Genomic DNA, 16,757 nt, shown 5'->3' on the forward strand with positions numbered 1-16,757 from the left:
ACGGGGAGGGGTGGGGGGTGGAGGGATTGAGCAAAAAAGAAAAAGAAAAACCTCATGGGCATGGACAGCAAGCAGCGTGGTGATTGCGGAGGTGCGGGGAGGGGGGTAGAGGGACTAGATGGTGATGGGCGAAGCCTGGGCCTGGGGCGGTGAACACACAGTGCAGTGTACAGGTGAGGGGCTGTGGAATTGTGCGCCTGGAACCTGGATGCTCTCGTTAACCAGTGTCACCCCAATAAATTCAATAAAAAAGAAGAAAAAATAGAAAAAAATAAAATATTCTAAATGACATTGTTTGCATTTTTAACTGCTAAAGACTGAATACATAGAGGCCTTCAATGTATTAAATGATGAGTGTTACAAAATGATAAATTGCACTTAGGTTTACTCTCTCATTCTCAAGGGTTTGTTTCCTCTAAATATGTATTTTTATACCTTACTCATTGCATGGAGGAATTGAGGTGATTTCCAGGACTGCATATCTTTTCCACAGACTGGAGAAGAAATGATGGAAATGGTTGATTTATATTCATATGTGACCAGAGCATTCTAAATGCACACTATGTAATGCTTTTTAAAAGAAAAAAGAGTTGAAGTCTTAAATGACAAAAAATAATACATAATATTCAGAATAACATGCTATTTTCAAGCCTCTCAACCAAACCGAAGGCTTTATTATCCTTTTAATAAAAATGAAGATTATTGAAGCACAATTGATATAAATGAATTAAAATTTTATTTGCCCAGAACTCTGTGTATTTTGTTAGTAAGATTTACCCAAAACACTATTGTTGGTTTAATAAATATTAAGAGAGCATTTGTGAGTTGCCTCCCGGTCTTCGCTGTTTTTCTCCTTGGGCATTAACTACTCCTGTGAGTCTACCAGGCTGCTCTTGTTATTTTGTGCCTTGAGGTATAAATAGAGACAGAAAAACCCAGAAGATTCAAACAAATTCCATACCATAAGCTATTTGCAGATATGTTTAGTACTCACTCAGGAGTAGAGCCTTTTAGTTTATTTAATATAGAACAACTTCCTTTCAGCATTCTATATGTGCAAGAGGATCTGTTTTTATTTTATTGGAAATTTAAACAATAATCATAAAAACATTTCCTGGAAAGTATCATCATCTAACAAGCGCCAGGAAGATTCTATGCAGAGACTTATGCCTGACCCTTGGTCTTCCTGGATCTGACATTGTTTTGGATAACCCTGACTGGAAGGCTGGAAGCGTCCAAGGAGACCCATTTTGACTGGTTAGAAGGGAGACCTTTCTGAAAGGCGGTCAGGGGTGGAATAGACCCTTCGCAGTAGTGAGGGCTGGGCCTGGAGGTTGGCACACACGGGTTTGGATGGCACCTACTTGGGATCGTTAGAGGGGTGCGGAGCACCAGCTGCCAGGAGGTTAGCTCACCTTTACGGCTTCCTTCTCACCTGAGGGTCTGCTCTTCTTAAAGTATTTTGAAGGGGAGTGCTGGGCAACTTAACATATTTTATTTCCTTCCCTATCAGCTTGGTCCGCCTCGGACTAGACACCCTTTGTGGCCTTAGTTGAAGGAGAGGATGGCACTCCAGGACCACTTTTTGTTAAGCTGATGGCAAGGACTCTATTTGCCAAATTTAGGGGATAATGTAACTATTGGAATTTGAAATTGCCCCTCACTTCACGTGGCCCCGACAGGTACTTAATCAGTAGAACAGTCAGCTTGACTGGCGTGAGCCACTGGGAGGTAAGGCAGACTCAGGCCAGTGTGGGCCTTGAAGGGGAAGGACTTGAGAGGGAAGGAAGAGACTCTCCAAGCCCGTACGAGGGAAAGGGGCCACTGTCCCAACCTCCCAAGCATTTGGGGGAGAAAGTCTTAGCCTCCCAAGCATTCACCTCTCTGCCACTTTGCGACATGCACCAACCAGCTCTTAGACTGGACAAGGACTCTCAGGCTGTGTCATCAGCACCATGACCCACGGGTCATAGCACAAAGCTTTCTATATGAGGCTTAAGTGACCATCTTGAAAATGCCACTGAAACAAATGATGGGCAGAAAGGCCCTACATTAGGAGCCCTTTCCCTGTGCATGAACCACTTAACCTCTTTTGCCTCAATTTCCCCATTTGCAGCCAGACATACTATATAGTTCTTTAATGGCTGCACTCTTTTTTTTTTTTTTAAATAATTTTTCTTTCTACCTACTATCTTGGAATCAAGTTTAAAAAATTCCAGTCCACATTTTAATACTGTGCTCTGTTCTGCTCCCTTCCTCTTTGTCAGCAAGCAAATTGGTTACAGTTGTCACTTAGAATGCAGTAATCTGTCATGACTAACCATGTCCTCTGAGATGCCACTCCATCGAGCTGCGGTAGCTCAGGTTTCTTCCTCCCAGATAGGACGGAGGCTGCTCTTGAGTATGGGAAATAGGAGTTGGAGTAGGAGGTAGAGTTCTCACAGAGGGGGAAATGCTGCCCACCTGTTAGAGACAGGAAATAACTGATATGAAGGCCAGCTGTCCTTGTTCTGTGGCTGGCAATTCCCAGCGGATGTCCCCCTACCCCCTGCATTTTAGGCTCTGAATATTGCACACGGGGTGTATGGTTTTGTTGTCCTGGAAGCTAAAAGTTCTGTTAAGGGCTGGGCAACTGAATGCGCTCAGAAAAGATCATGAGGCTAGAAGTAGATCAAATACTGTACTCTGGGGGTGCCAAGGAGCTCAGAACCTCCTCTGCCAAAGGCTAACATTTCACTCAGTGTAATCTATCCACAGATTTTCTAATTTGAACATCTCCCAAATGTCTATGAAATTGATGGCAGGAATTATTATGAGGCAGGTGGAAAATACTGCCCAACTGTGATCTTGCCACACTCGCCAATTGACAGCTCATTAGCCCAGGGACTGCCCAGAGGAGACTCTCCAGGGGGGTGGAGAGTCTGTCCTCAGCCTGCCTGTGTCGGAATCGTCTTGGGTGTGTTTTGTTAAAAATGCACATGCTTGGTTCCCACCTACTGCATTTTAATGTCTAAACATACTGAAGTTGCATAATAGCTGCTTTAGGCTGAGAGTCTACAAATCTTGGAATGGATTTCTGTGGACCCCACCTCGATGCTAACCTTCCTGGTGTTTTTAGTTCCAGGTCCTCTACAAAATGCAAAATTTGACACTGAGCTCAGGATCAAAATATACCTAGCATTACTTGGAAATTACTTTTTCATTGAAAAAAATTAGTTTATTTGGCCATTCAATAGGATATGTGTCAAACAATATTATTTAGTTTATGCAGTTGATGTACATATTATATGTACATAATATTTAACATCTTTCTTGAGATAAACTCACATACCACAAAAAAGTCACTCATTTAAGGTACACAGTTTAGTGACTTCTAGTGCAGTATTTTCACAGTTGTGTGACAGTCACCACAATCTTCTTTTGGAGCGTTACCATCGTTCCCCAAAGAAGCCCTCTTACCTATTAGCAGTCACTTCTTATTCCATCCCCCCCAAGTTCTAGTGGTTACTAATCTGCCTTATGTCTTTATGGGTTGTGTCTGTAGATTTGCATATTCTGGATATTTCATATAAGTGGAATCACATAAAAATATGGTCTTTTGTGCCTGGCTTCTTTCACTTAGCGTAATGCTTTCAAGGTTCCTCTATGTTGGTACATATATCAGCAATGCATTTCTCTTTATTGCTGAATAATACTTCATCGTGTGGATGTACCAGATTTTTGTTAATCCATTCATCAGTTGATGGACATTTGGGTGGTTTCAACTTTTTGGCTATCATGAATAATGCTACTTTGAACATTCCTGTACAGATTTTTGTGTAGACATACACTTTTCTCTTGGCCATATACCTAGGAGGGGGAATCGCTGGGTCATATGGTAACCTTTGTTTAACATTTTGAGGAATTGACAAACTGTTTCTGAAGTGACTGTAATATTTTACATTCCCACCAGCAGTGCGCAAGGGTTCCATCTTCTCCACATTCTTGCTAACGTTTGTCATTGTCTGTCCTGTAGATTATAGTCATTCTAGTCAGTGTGAGGTAGTACATATCTCACTGTGGTTTTACATTTACCTCATGGCTAATGATGTTGAGCATCTTTTTGTGTTCCTGTTAGCCATTTATTGTTCCTTTTTGGAGAACTATTTAAATCCTTTGCCCATTTAAAAATTGGGTTATTTGACTTACTGTTGAGCTTGAGAGTTCTTTGTATATTCTTGATACAAGTCCCTTATCAGATAGATGGTATGCAAATGTTTTCTACGATTCTGTGGGTTATCTTTTCATTCTCATGATAGTGTCCTTGGAAGCCAATAAATGGTAGGATTGATTATGACCGGTTCTCTTAAGTTATTTAGTTTAATGGCATATGAAAAAGCCTACTTACTTGCTCTTTGCGATGTTTCTCGGTTATTTGAATTTTTAATGATGAAATGCATGCCATACAAAAAGGAAACACAGAATTTTGCTGTGACACTGTATGCTTCTGCCTTGTGGATGTAGTCAGAGGGATTTTCTTACCTTGAGAGCAGTGAACTATAGATAAATAGCTGAAACTTCTTTCAGAATGCCTTAATTTGAGTTCGTGGGAAATTAGAAATATAGGCTTTTAATTGTTCACAGCTGGTGCATGAATATAGTGGTAATAACCACTAGGAATAACATGGTTCACCTCTTAAGCTGTTAATTTTAATCCACTCGGTTTTTTTGCTCTGAAGTCTGGCAAAGTGTTCAAGTGGAACATTTGGAGAAGGTCCATCTTAGTTTTCAGTCAGGAAGTGTGCGAGTCCACCTTGTCTTTTTAAAAATATGTTTTTATTGATTTCAGAGAGAGGAAGGGAGAGGGGGAAAGAGAGATAGAAACAGCAATGATAAGGGACAGTCATTGATCGGCTGCCTCCTGCACACCCCCTGCTGGGGATCAAGCCCGCAACCCCGGCATGTGCTCTGACTGGGAATCGAACCGTGACCTCCTGGTTCATAGGTCAACATGCAACCACTGAGCCACACCAGCGGGCGAGTCTGCCTTGTCTTGCTCATTTGCTATAAAGATTTCGATGGCTTGATTTTCAGGTCACACACAATATCCATGCAGACTTCCTCACTGCAGGGCCCTTGAGCATAAGCACCAAGTACCAAAAGCCTGTGTGAATCAGGCGTGTGGGAGGCTGGCAGCCTCAGGCAGGCTCTGCAGTGGGGCCAGGCCTAATGGGGACAGGAGCCTTGTTGGGAGAGTTTGCTTTAGGGCTCCCGTCAGTGGAGGCGGAAGCCATGTGGCACTCAGCCCTTTCCTGGGATAGAAAGAGCTCCTCCAGTTCCCAGGATAAAGCATAAAGCTGACCTCGTGGAACCCTCCCTGCCTTGTTCTGTGTAAAGCCCTCAGATTCTAAAGTATTAGGACAGTTCATTGGTGGAGTTTACTTTCCATGGTTCTTAATGTTCCACCATAGAGAAAATTTTCAAAATGTTTTAAAATTATAAATATTTATTAAAGAAGAAGTATAAAAATAGAATGTGTGTTTTTGAAGAATGATTTGGGTGGAAGTTGTGTTCTGGGAAACTTTAAAACAACAAAATAGATGTCTTATGAGAACATGTAATTATATCAAATTATTTTTAAAAACCACTTATTTTACCCCGGATAATTTGGGGAGGAAGAAAAGTCTTAAGTTTATATCTCATATGTGAAAAAAAGCCTAAATCCTAATTCACTGTGTTTTTTAGAAGTAGTATTATAACATTAATTATATGAAGAACTTGACAGCTTCTCATATTTTATGCTGGCCATTAATCTGGCTGAGTTAGTAACAGTTGTTGGAACTAAGTGATTCTCATAAAACATCTTCACTTTTCTCGCAGGACTTCATGACTTTTGTCAGGTATAGTTGATATAAGAATCCTGACAAGAAAACTTTGCAAGGACAGTTGTTTTTTTCTTTCTTTTAAAAGTACACGTCGAAAAAAGCTCTCCTGAATCTACAAACAGAACCCATTTCACGAAGTTAAGCTGTTAGTCACATCATATTTCCAGGAAAACAAGGTAGAATTGTTTTCACTTCAGCGGGCCAGGGAACTGCAGTAGAGAGAGGCTGCGACTTCGTGGAAACACTAGATCAGAATAGAAATTAGCACGAGATCCACAAATTTAGCAATTTCCAAACGGGTGATTTTCCTGCTTTTTTCACGTTTACTTTTTCATGAAATCTTGCTTGTCAGAGTGAACGGAGGAGCAGTAGTACTTTCATTAACAAGGAGCCCTGCAGCCCTGCCCCTCCAAGAGCCTCTTCTCCCTTCCCAAGCTGCTTAGTGACCAGCACGTGGACCCTGTACAGGTTTTAAGTATTTCCTTAGGACAGCTGGCTTGAAAAACCAAAACAGAAAACTCCAGTGGCATTTCGTGAGTTGAATCTACAGAAGACGTTGTTCGCGATGTGCTGAAAACATAAGGTCCAAACAGCCGGGACAGGCCTGGTGCCAGCATTTGCACTGAGAGCAAGAGGAGGCCCGAAGCGGCCTTTCAGGATTCTCTCCAGCTCGGCAGCTGCTGTCGGAGTTTGATTCTGCAAATCCTGCTCTGGGAGGCCTGCAGGAACCGGTGCACCCCGGCGGGGTGGGGGGCTTCAGGCCTGTCTTTTAAACACAAGACTCTTCCCCTGGACACCAAGGGCAGAAGTCCAAACAGTATGGAGGTTGAAAGAAGCTGCAGCTTTTTAACGATTGGATTTGAGAGACCAGCTTAGGAAGGAGACTGATGGGGAAGTTGGGATCTGCAAGTGCCTTTTAAGACCCTGTAATTTTACAATGGGGAGGCAGAGGCTGAGAAGTTGAGTGTAACGTGCCCAAAGAGAAGCAGCCAGAACTGAAATGCAGGTCTGGTTTTCAGGTTGGAGCTGTTTTATATAGTACCACACTCTTGATGACATGATTCTCACATCAGTATAAATAACTAATATGTTGTGTGTTTTGGAAAATTGAGTTGTAAGAGAAGAAACTTTGGAATTATATGCTAACCCCCTGTTATATACCACTCAGGCATATTTGGATTTTCCTTTGAAGCAGCAGGGTTTTATCAGTGTGTAAATCTTAATAACGGGCTAGTAAATAGATTATTCCAGGAAATTCTGTGTATAATTCTTAAAGGCATAGCGGAGAGGTGTTGGGAAGGAAAACTTGAGTCTGGGAAGACTGCTGTGAAAACTAGGAAGGATGTTTATGTAACGAACTCTTTTGTTCAACTCTGGCTGTGTCTGGAGCAGGGCCACAGCCTCTGAGGATTTATGGCCTGCAGTCTGGAGAAGGTAGGTGGGCCCACGGTATCTGTGTTGAAGACCGCGTGTGGGGTCCTTGAGCTTAAGGCTGTGCAGGTTACAAAGGGCTCTGTCAACGAAGATGGCTCTCTGGAGTTCTCGGAGAGGGATGTGTTGCTGTTTACTTCACATCTGTGCTGGGAACTGAACATTTTCCCTGCTCTGTGGCTGCAGCAAGAGTCTTAGTTTTCTCATAGGAAAGAATTCAAGAAATCCAAGGATATCACTAGAATGTGGATGCCTTCTCTTCTTGCCCAAGGAAAGGATTGAGCTGTTGGAGTTTCGTTGGGTGTAATGGAACTATTTATTTAACACTGTTGACCTGAAGGGTTTTGACTTAAATAAGCAAGAGAGAAAAATCGGGATGATTTCGTTCACTAAAATTATCCTTTTTAATAGGGGGGTTTCTAATTGTTCTTTCATCTGTAAAGGTTATGTTGAGTGTGAGCTGAGTATCCTTGACTGTGTCCCACCATCTCTGCAAAACCTAAAAGAAAATGCTACATTTCGGATGCTCTGTTGAGATGCCGTGGAATGTATTTCTGTGCAAATCTCTAAGATTTGGTGACACCTATAACTGCAAATGGGTAAGGGAAGGTCTGGAACGCATAGTAGGATGAGACTATATCTCAGATAGGTGAATTGAGCGTCTTCTTTCAGAGCTATGCCTTGGGAAATGTCTTTTATTTAGTGGCCTAATCAGGACACGTCTGTGTCTGCTTATTGATGGATGAGCTTTTGAACTACCGGTTGCCTGAAAGTGAATTTCTCAATTGGGTACCTGATTCCCCTTCTCTCCCTCGCTGACTGGAGAAACCTTAGGGATGGAGGGAAAGCTGTGTATTATTTTTGTTCTTCACCGAAGACACAGTTTTGGGTTCTCTGGAAAGACATCTCAGAAGGTCGTTAATCCTTCCCTCCTTTGTTTCCTTTCCCTGAGAGTAGCTCTAGGCGCCCTTGAGAAGCACTCTGAATGTTATTATTCTGCTGAAATGATATCAAAGCAGGACACTCAAGTGATTTTCTTGGTAGGCAATTATTCTGGTGTATATGATATATTATAAACCTTTCTGGAGACCTGTCTGCAGGACTAAGGTAGGAGAAATTGCCGAAGGACGTATGACCTGTACTTGCAGTACTTATCTAACTGGATGTTTAGAGAGTTTCGGGGGATGTATAGCGTCAGATAAAGCCTGCATTTGTACTGCTTCCGGTTGTCACCAGGACCAGAGGTAACATTCCTGGGGTGGTGGCCTTCTCCGGGAAGGGGATATACGTCTGTTTCTGCAGGTAGTGTTTTACAGAAATGAAGTGTGTTTCCCACCTGCTGCTTTTTGCCTGGGGTTGGGATTTTCCCTTTTCTCTGCTTGCCAGTTGGCATTTGCATGGAAATGTGCCCTCCCTTTCCGAGCCAGGAGATCCTGTGTAATTCACCGGGAAAAAGTTGTCCAAGGAGTTGTTCATTCAGTTGCTCCTTAGTAAACGGCTCAACACCACAGCGATGAACTTCTGAATTGGAACTCTCTCTTAAAAATATTTTTTTCCTTCAAAATGTATACAGAAATGGATTTCTGAGCAGCTAAAATCCCACACTGGATGCATTGTCATCCTCTGTCACCCCTTTTAGAAGACATGCTGGTGGTTTGCCCCTTGGCTAAATCACGCTCACTTGAAGTTCAGGCCCGAGAAGTGTAGCAGAGGATCAGGAATACTAACGGCAGAGCCTGTAGATTTCCTTGCAGAAGACAGGTGACTGTACAGTGAATCTATGTGAATGTCACCTTTGAAAATGGTACTTGATAGTTTTGGTGGTGAGTTAAGTTTCCCCCTGGTGGATTGGGCCTCTTCCAGGAGCAACACTCGGAGCCCTCGAGCTATTGCAGAGGTGCCTTTCATTCTTGGCATTCTGGGGAGATTTACATCTGTAAGCCGGATAAAAATATGTGGAAAGGTGATTAGTTTAATTGGCCAACTGTTATAATTATTCAGTGGGAGGTGACTGCTGTGCGGCTGCTGTTACAGCCCGGAATGCATGGTAGGACAGGGAGGAGGCTCCTGGAAAACAGCAGCGACATTATAAAATGCTGGTTTCAACGTGATTTAGTAACAAATCACGGTGGCACTGGAAGGATGATGGAGGAATTCTTAACTATTTGGGACAAGAATCTACCAAAAATAAATGAAGAGGAGGGCTTTTTTCAAGGATAATCGTAGGGGATTCTGCTAATGATTTCTCTTCCCTTAGAATACTATATGGGGTAACAGGATGCAGTGGGTGTAAACTCGCTCCCATTGTTTGTAAATGGAAGATGGACACCCTGAAGTTGCTGCGACAGGCGCTCAGGGTGGCCCTCCTGGTGGTGGTGTTTAAGCTTCTTCCAAAAAGAATCCCGGGGCAGGGTCATGTTGTAAAGCTGAGTATTTGTATTTTATTTTTTCACATCAAAGGGCAGGGAATGTCCTACAGGCAGCGAGCTAAGAAGCAGGGAGCGGGCATTCCGGCACTTGCATTGGGAAGCTATGTGTGGAATGTCCTAGTTCACAGACCAGGGACCCCCAAGTGAATCCAGGTGCCTGCCCGCTGCTGTTTTCCTAGAGAGAAATGACTGCAGGCAGAAATTGCAGCCAGATGAAGCAAAAAGAAAATTGATGGCTTTATTGGACATTCTTTTCATGAAATTTAACTTTCTAATGTGCACATACATCACTCTGGGGATGTCATTATAAACGGCTGACCTTTTGTTTGGGGAGCTGCTGCTGGCTGGCTGTGCGGCCCCACTCAGCTCGCTTTGATTCCTGCCCACATCTGTTGAGCATGTGATCAGTTTTTTTCTCCCTCTCTGAAGCACACTGACAACTGGCTAAAAAGATTTAATGAGAACCAGTCAGAACTAATTTCAGTTAGATATTCCAGCCCCTCTGGTTGCAGATGTAGAAGTTACGGCTTCCTAAAAGTGGCTGCTGAGGGCGGCCTGAGGAAGTCGCGACCTTAGGCAGGGAACAGGGCTGCTTTGTCTCCTGCCGCCGCTCCGGGTTAATGATTGCGGGGTGGCTGGGAGTAGTGACCCAGGGCAGCAAGGCTGGCTATCAGCCAGCTCGAGTAGTAGTGAAAAGTCGCCCCACTTCCCATGGAAGTGGGAGCACCGCTGCGGCTACACCTAATGAACACTGCAGACTCCGCTGGGCTGTTTAATGGGACCTAATGTCCTGTCACTTGCGCACTTCGGTGAGTGGTTCCTATTTTGTGTGGTTTACTGCTCCGTCTTGAAAAGATGTGAGGTTTGAGGTCTTTCCAACAATGACTGTTTTTTTATGGAACCAGAGTTTGAGGGAGGAGACTTTGGCCTTTATTTAGCAGGTCGCCTGGGTTTCCATCTGAGCTTTGGGGACATTGGAGAAATTAGGTCACAATAATATATAAAATTGTGTCTGCACTTCATCTCGCTCCAGAGAAATGAATGGAGCCCCGGATCTCCCTCCCTTTTCAGGCAAATCCCAGTCATGATTTCAGCCTCTTGAGTGTTCACGAGTCCTGAGGTCCCCCCGCCCAGGGCATTCCCTGTATTGTATTGGGCCGATCTGAAGGCAGGAAGCGGTGAGGCTTCTGGTTGGTGTGTGATGTCACTCAGGGCAGGAGATGGCCCTGTCTTGGTCATCCTGGAGAAGCTCCTGCCCCTCACGGGAAAGCCACCCTCCTTGTATTGCCCAGTGTCCTCCCGCCTGTGTTTGGTTCTACAGAAAGGTCTCAAGTCCCCGAGGCTGGGCTGGTCGGCTTAGGTCACTGGACACGTTCCTCATCAGAGCCCCTTTCCCCCTGGGGTGCTGATCGCCCCCATCCTGCCCTTCCATCCTCGGTGCCATTACCTGTGAGCTGTTAGGGGACAGGGAGCAGATTCTACTGTTAGGGGACAGTGGCCCAGTTCTACTAGTCTTTGTCTTCTAGGAAGCTCTCTGGGAACAAAACTTTCTCTGCTGTCTGCCCTCCAGGCCGGTTCCTTGAACTCAGACGGAGAGAACTGGCGCTTGGAAGGGTTAGAGGACTTGTCTAAGACCACACCTGACAGGCAGACTGATCCCCAGGCCTTTACTGATTTCTGGGGGCTCCCCGTTGATTTGTTGGATTCCCCCACCCCACCCTGGGAAAAGCACTGCTTGAGCCTCAGTTTCTCCATATGTAAAGTCCTAATAACACCACTAACTCGTGTAACTGATGCAATATCAGAGGGTGGCCAGAATGCCTCCAGAGGGAAGGCTCTAGGATGTCTGCATCGCTCTTTATAATTTACAGAGCATTTTCTTCACGTGATCAGATCCAGTCCTCCCAGAAACCCGGTGGGGTGGGCATCACGGGCCTTGTTTCTCACACAAGGAAAGTAGGTGCCAGAGAAGTGGAAAGCCAGGCTTGTCAAAACTGAGCATTTGGCCTGAAGTTTGTTAAGCCTCAGAGGACAGAGACTTGGCTTTGGGACGAGACTGCCAGGCACTGGTGGGCATGTTTTGCCTCGTAGCTATTTCTTGATATTTTGGTCCTGGAGGCCTCCCCAGAGTGGCTTTGTACCTATTTTTGTTATGGGTCTAAGGAGGCTAGAATTCAGTGACTATGTACTGATTATATGTGGTTCTGGATTGAAACATAGGAATCTTTAAAGGGAATGCAAACTAAAATTTTGTAGAAAAAGAAGCATGAAAAATCCTTTTACTTAGGCAAGAAGAAGAAATGACAAGTCTGCACGCTTGATGCAGAGCCGCTCTCCCCAAAGCATTTGCTAAAAGCACCTCGTTATCATTTAACAATGTCTGTTTCTTATTTGACAGTCGCAGGAATTTCTTCCCTCCCTTCCTTGAAGTTTACAAAGGTGGAGCAGATGTCTCTAGTCCAGCGAGCTCCGGCCTTTTCATCTCATGCCACACATGAGCTAATTACTAACATTCCGCGGCACACCAAAAAATGTATTATATTTTTTGCCGATCTGACCAAAAAATAGGTATAATTTTGATTCATTCACACTGGACGGCTGTTGTTGTGTTGGCTGTTGTCATTTTTAAATTTCACAGTCTAAGGGAAAAGAGGTCAGTGCCCCTGACTAAGTGGCCAGAGTATCGCATGTGTTAAAAATTCTTGCGGCACCCCAGTGTGCCGTGGCACACCGGTTGAAAATGGCTGCTGTAGTCTATTTGCAGTGCGCTGAGGGAGGTAGAGAAAGGACTTTCTAGACGGCAGGCGTGCCAAGGGATTGGTCTGGTGCTAACAGTGCATAAGTGGTGCCCAGAGCTGGGGAAACCCTGCATCCATCAAGGGGGAGGAATTAAGCAGTGAGCAAAAAGTGGAAAATGCCCTTTCTCTTTTTTTTGGAGACTTTTTAAGGGCCTTTGTAAGTCCTTGGTTACATCACAAAGATGAACAGTCACTCCAGGAACCAAAAATTGGTTCTGTATTGACACCCCCTCCGTCCTCTCCCCATGAGCACCCGGTTTCACCTGACCCATCTGTAAAACTGATAGTGGTATTGCCGCCTGGTGCCTGGAGGAAGGCTGGCAACAGGGGAGGCTGCTCTGCAATGCGAATGCCACCGGAACCGTTCTCTTTCCAGTGCCATTGTCCTCACTGCTTGTCTAGGATGGACACTACAGGGGACTCCTCACGGCTCTTGCCGACTCTGTTGGGTGCTTTAACAGTAATCTAGCCATCCGCTCTCATGGCTGTCTGTATCTTTCTAAAACAGCAATCTGATCACAGCTGCTTGAGATCCCCATCCTGAAGGTCACGGGAACTCAGTGTCCAGGTATCTCAGAGCTGTCACAAAGTTCCCAGGAAATCCTGAAGACAGTGTGTGTAATGGCTGGACGTATATCTAGTGGAGCACTCTTTAGGGCTGGCTGGGTTCTCTGTTAGGGGAAATAGCAAATCAGGCAGCCATGAGGTCACGGCATGCCAAGAGAGTGCCAGAGAAATCAGCGGCTTTAGGTGTTCAGGGAAATCCAAAGAAATTACGAACTTTTCTTGTGAAAGATTTTTGCTTTGAAAGATTTTGGTTATTTTGTACTGGCTCCAAAAGCTATTTTAATGCGTAGCGGCGCTGTAACTATAGCCATGAGTTTTAAGGATAATTTAGGAAATTAAAAAAAAAAGTTTATTTTCCCTGAAGGGCTAATGCATTTAAAAATATCTGTTGGCTTTGTCTTTAAAATCTTATTATTTACAAGTGACTCCTGACTTTGGGCCTAGTTGGTTCCTGAATGCTTAACCTGGAGACAAGGCCAGAGCACAAACTCTTATTTCCTGTAGGCCACGTTAAATATAAAGCTTATGTTAAATTGGACTCCCATTCCTGGAAGTCGGCTTTGTAATATTAAAAACAACAAAGCGAGTATTAAAATATATCCAAAACACAAATGCACCTTCTAAACAAATATTTATTAAACATTTCAAACCAAAGATAGTCAAAATAGTGAAAGAGCTTTGCTGTAAATGTTGCTTTGGGGGAATTTTTCCTGCTGAGGCTGAACTGACTGAAGCTTGTCAGGGTCCAGTGTTAAATCTCCAGAAAACAAATACAGATATTTCCCCCCATTGCTTCAGGGACCTTTCAGTTGTGATCTGCAGTAGGGTTTTCTGCCTCAAACGCCGTTGTGTGTGAAGGTGTAGAAATGCCAATTGCTAAAAGTTGGAGGGGCAGTTGCCATGGCCACCCTGCCCTGATATTTCAGGAGGGTCTTAGCTGAGCTGTGAATGAGTTCGTAAGAATTCAGGCGCGTCTTCAGAGCGACTGCTAAGGAAAGTCGTTCGCCGTGACCGCAGTGAGAGCGGACAGCGGGCTGGGGCTGTACCGTCCCCCGAGCCGGCCTGGCCAGTCCGCGGACCCAGGCACTGACCCTGTGTGTCAGGCGGCCATCGGTTTTGGTGACCCCGTGAGGATCTTGTGAGAGAGGCATTTTGGGGGTTTGAAGCCCAAACATCAGTTGGATGTTCTCCTTTGACCTGTATGTGTTAGTGTCCCAAGAAAGTGATGAGCAAAATAGAAATTTGGGCTAAAAGACCGTATTTGTGCTCTATCAATGTTCTGGGTTTCCTTTTAAGTCAAGGGACAAAGCAGGGCTTGGCTTTACCGCGTAATAACCAGGAGTGACCACAGACGTTTGTGTGTCTGTACCTGTGGGAGACGTCGGAGTTCTGCAGTGACATTAAAGAAGATCTTTTATCTCCCATGTTTTCAGAGATGAAACACATCTAAGCGTGAACGAGGTGATATGAAAGTATTTTCTTCCAACATTTTTGGGTTCTTATGTTTTCTTACTGATTTTTTTAACTAGATTTTGTGCTTTGCAGGATTGTGTACATGGTGAAATACTTAAGTATTTGTGTTCATGACTATATTGAATCTCACTATCTGGTTGAAATTGTATTTTTTTAAAAATTATTGAATTATGTTAAGAAGGAAAAAGAAACAGCGGTCTTGCATTATTGCTCACAGTCGAGTAAACATCAATCAATAAATCAGTGTGTATTAAGTATGGTCGATAGTTGCCTGGCACTACAACTCGGGGATCGGAGGAAATGGGAGGAATGATCCCAGCTCCTTTTAAGTTGCCCGGTCTGATTTTCTGACCACTTATTAGTGATCAAAAACCAATGTGACATGAGTTTAGATTTTCATGGCAGTGCATTCTACTCTACTCACATTTTTTTTCATTCATTCCGTTTTCCTGGGTCAGATGACACTTCTGGTATTCTTAGGCTTGTGGGTCACTCCTCTGCCCAGGTTGTCTAATTTTCTAAGGTGTCATTTCTTGATCAGGGGATACTTTAACCCTTTCCTGCCCTTAGGACATCACAGGATAGAAACGAACAGAAGCAGTTTTGATCCGTTAACTTAGTTTGGAAAATGGGGCCATTTTGACAGGAAGAGTGAAGAGAAGAAGTGCTTTTAGAACAAGTCATTATATTTAACTTTACTGAGATAATTAGATCAAGCCACCAAGAAGTTCCCAGGAGTAGGAAGGAAAACGGGGTCATGCTCCTTATGAGCAGCGCCTGTGAGGATGCGTTTCGGGTGCAGAATCTGAAAACGGAGGGAGGGAGGGAGGAGGGGGGGAAGGCCTCCAGGTAGCACGGCCCTGCCTGGAAGGCTGAACACCCCCCCACCGCCGCTGAACTCCCCCCCTCGCTCTCACCCCCACCTCCAGTGCCCACCTGCTCACCTGCCCACCTGGGAGGCCACCTTTCCAAGACACTGGCTGCCCAGAGGCCCTGCCCCCAGTACTTTTGGAAACTTCTGTGGTTTTGCAAAAGTCCGGATTTGGAAAGTTAGCAGCGTTCGTTCTGTGCGGCTTTGTCCTGGGTGGAGAGGTTCTCCCTTGGCCTCGGTGGAAGGGCTGTAGCTCTGCCCTGAAAGGGAAGTGTTAGCGTGTCCGCTGATGAAAGCAGAGAGGTTTGCCAGAAACATCTCGGCCCCCGCAGACCAAGGGAGTTATTGAGTCATGCGTTCTCTTGAGCGACAGGACATAGAAAAACCTTGGGGAAGCTTTTTTTTCCCACCTGATTTTTATTTGTTTTAATTGCCAGTTCATCTGTGTTTCTGTAAGAAAATTTAAATATTACAGCCCAGGAAACACACTTGAAATTCTCTCGAGTTGGAGGAGACTGGGTTCTAGTCTCTGAGGTAGAGCTACTTCATTGATTCACAAGGTGTGTAAAAACAATAGGTTATATATGCATAAAATGGAATATTATTCAGCATCTGAAAGGAAGGAAATTCTGAGGTATGTTCCAATGTGGATGAACCTTGAGGACATTATGCAAAATACATAAGCCCGTCACAAGAAAGACGTGCATTGTATGATGCCACTTAGATGAGGTACCCGGTATATTCAAATTCATGGAGACGGGCTGGGGAAGGAGAGATAGGTGGATATAAAGTTCCAGTTTTACAAGATGAAAAGGGTTCTGGAGACAGAGGTGAAGATGATCATAGGACATTGGAAATGTCCTTTAGCAATACAGAGCTGTACACCGAACAGTGGTGAAGGTGGTAAGTTTTATGTTATATTTTATTAGCTAAAAAAAGGTATTTATAATTACAAAAAAGGTATTTATTGAGCACTTGTTTTTTGGGTGCCAATTAGAGTCCAGTGACGGACACAAAAGCTCCAGGTTTAAGGGGGCTCACAGGCCAATGAGAGCTGGGGCTGGATGCTCCTGGGATGGGCCACGTTGTGGTTTAGGATGCTTGGGTCCTGGACTCAGGTGAGCTGGACCAACCCTGAAAAGGGGCCTGCGGTGGTTCTCTCCGTGATTCCCGCCTCTGCCGCCCCCCCAGGCGAAGGCTGTCCCCTTGCTGTGGCCCCAGCCTGTGCCTTGGGATCCCTTGAACCCGCTTCTTGAACTGGTGTGCTTTCTGCTCTCTGCCCACGTCCAGCTCTGCTCTTCCTCCCTGGCCTGCACTTCTCAAT

The 16,757-nt window shown here is 44.5% G+C and overlaps 1 protein-coding gene across 2 annotated transcripts in view; it reads left to right on the forward strand.

Moving 5' to 3' along the window:
- The window catches only part of SDC2 (syndecan 2), a 72,540-nt gene that overhangs the window by 15,940 nt on the left and 39,843 nt on the right, over window positions 1–16,757 (forward strand). Inside the window, exon 1 of one of the 2 annotated variants that reach the window (XM_081116973.1) lies at window positions 10,253–10,533. The exons of the other annotated variant lie outside the window; for it this stretch is intronic. Coding sequence (XP_080973099.1) covers window positions 10,510–10,533 — 24 coding nt within the window. The 5' untranslated portion in view covers window positions 10,253–10,509. Of the gene's footprint in view, window positions 1–10,252; window positions 10,534–16,757 lie in introns of those variants that run through there. 2 annotated transcript variants of the gene reach the window in all.

This window comes from Miniopterus schreibersii (assembly GCF_964146895.1).
Source record: "Miniopterus schreibersii genome assembly, chromosome: 17".
In the NCBI taxonomy this organism is placed as follows: domain Eukaryota; kingdom Metazoa; phylum Chordata; class Mammalia; order Chiroptera; family Miniopteridae; genus Miniopterus; species Miniopterus schreibersii.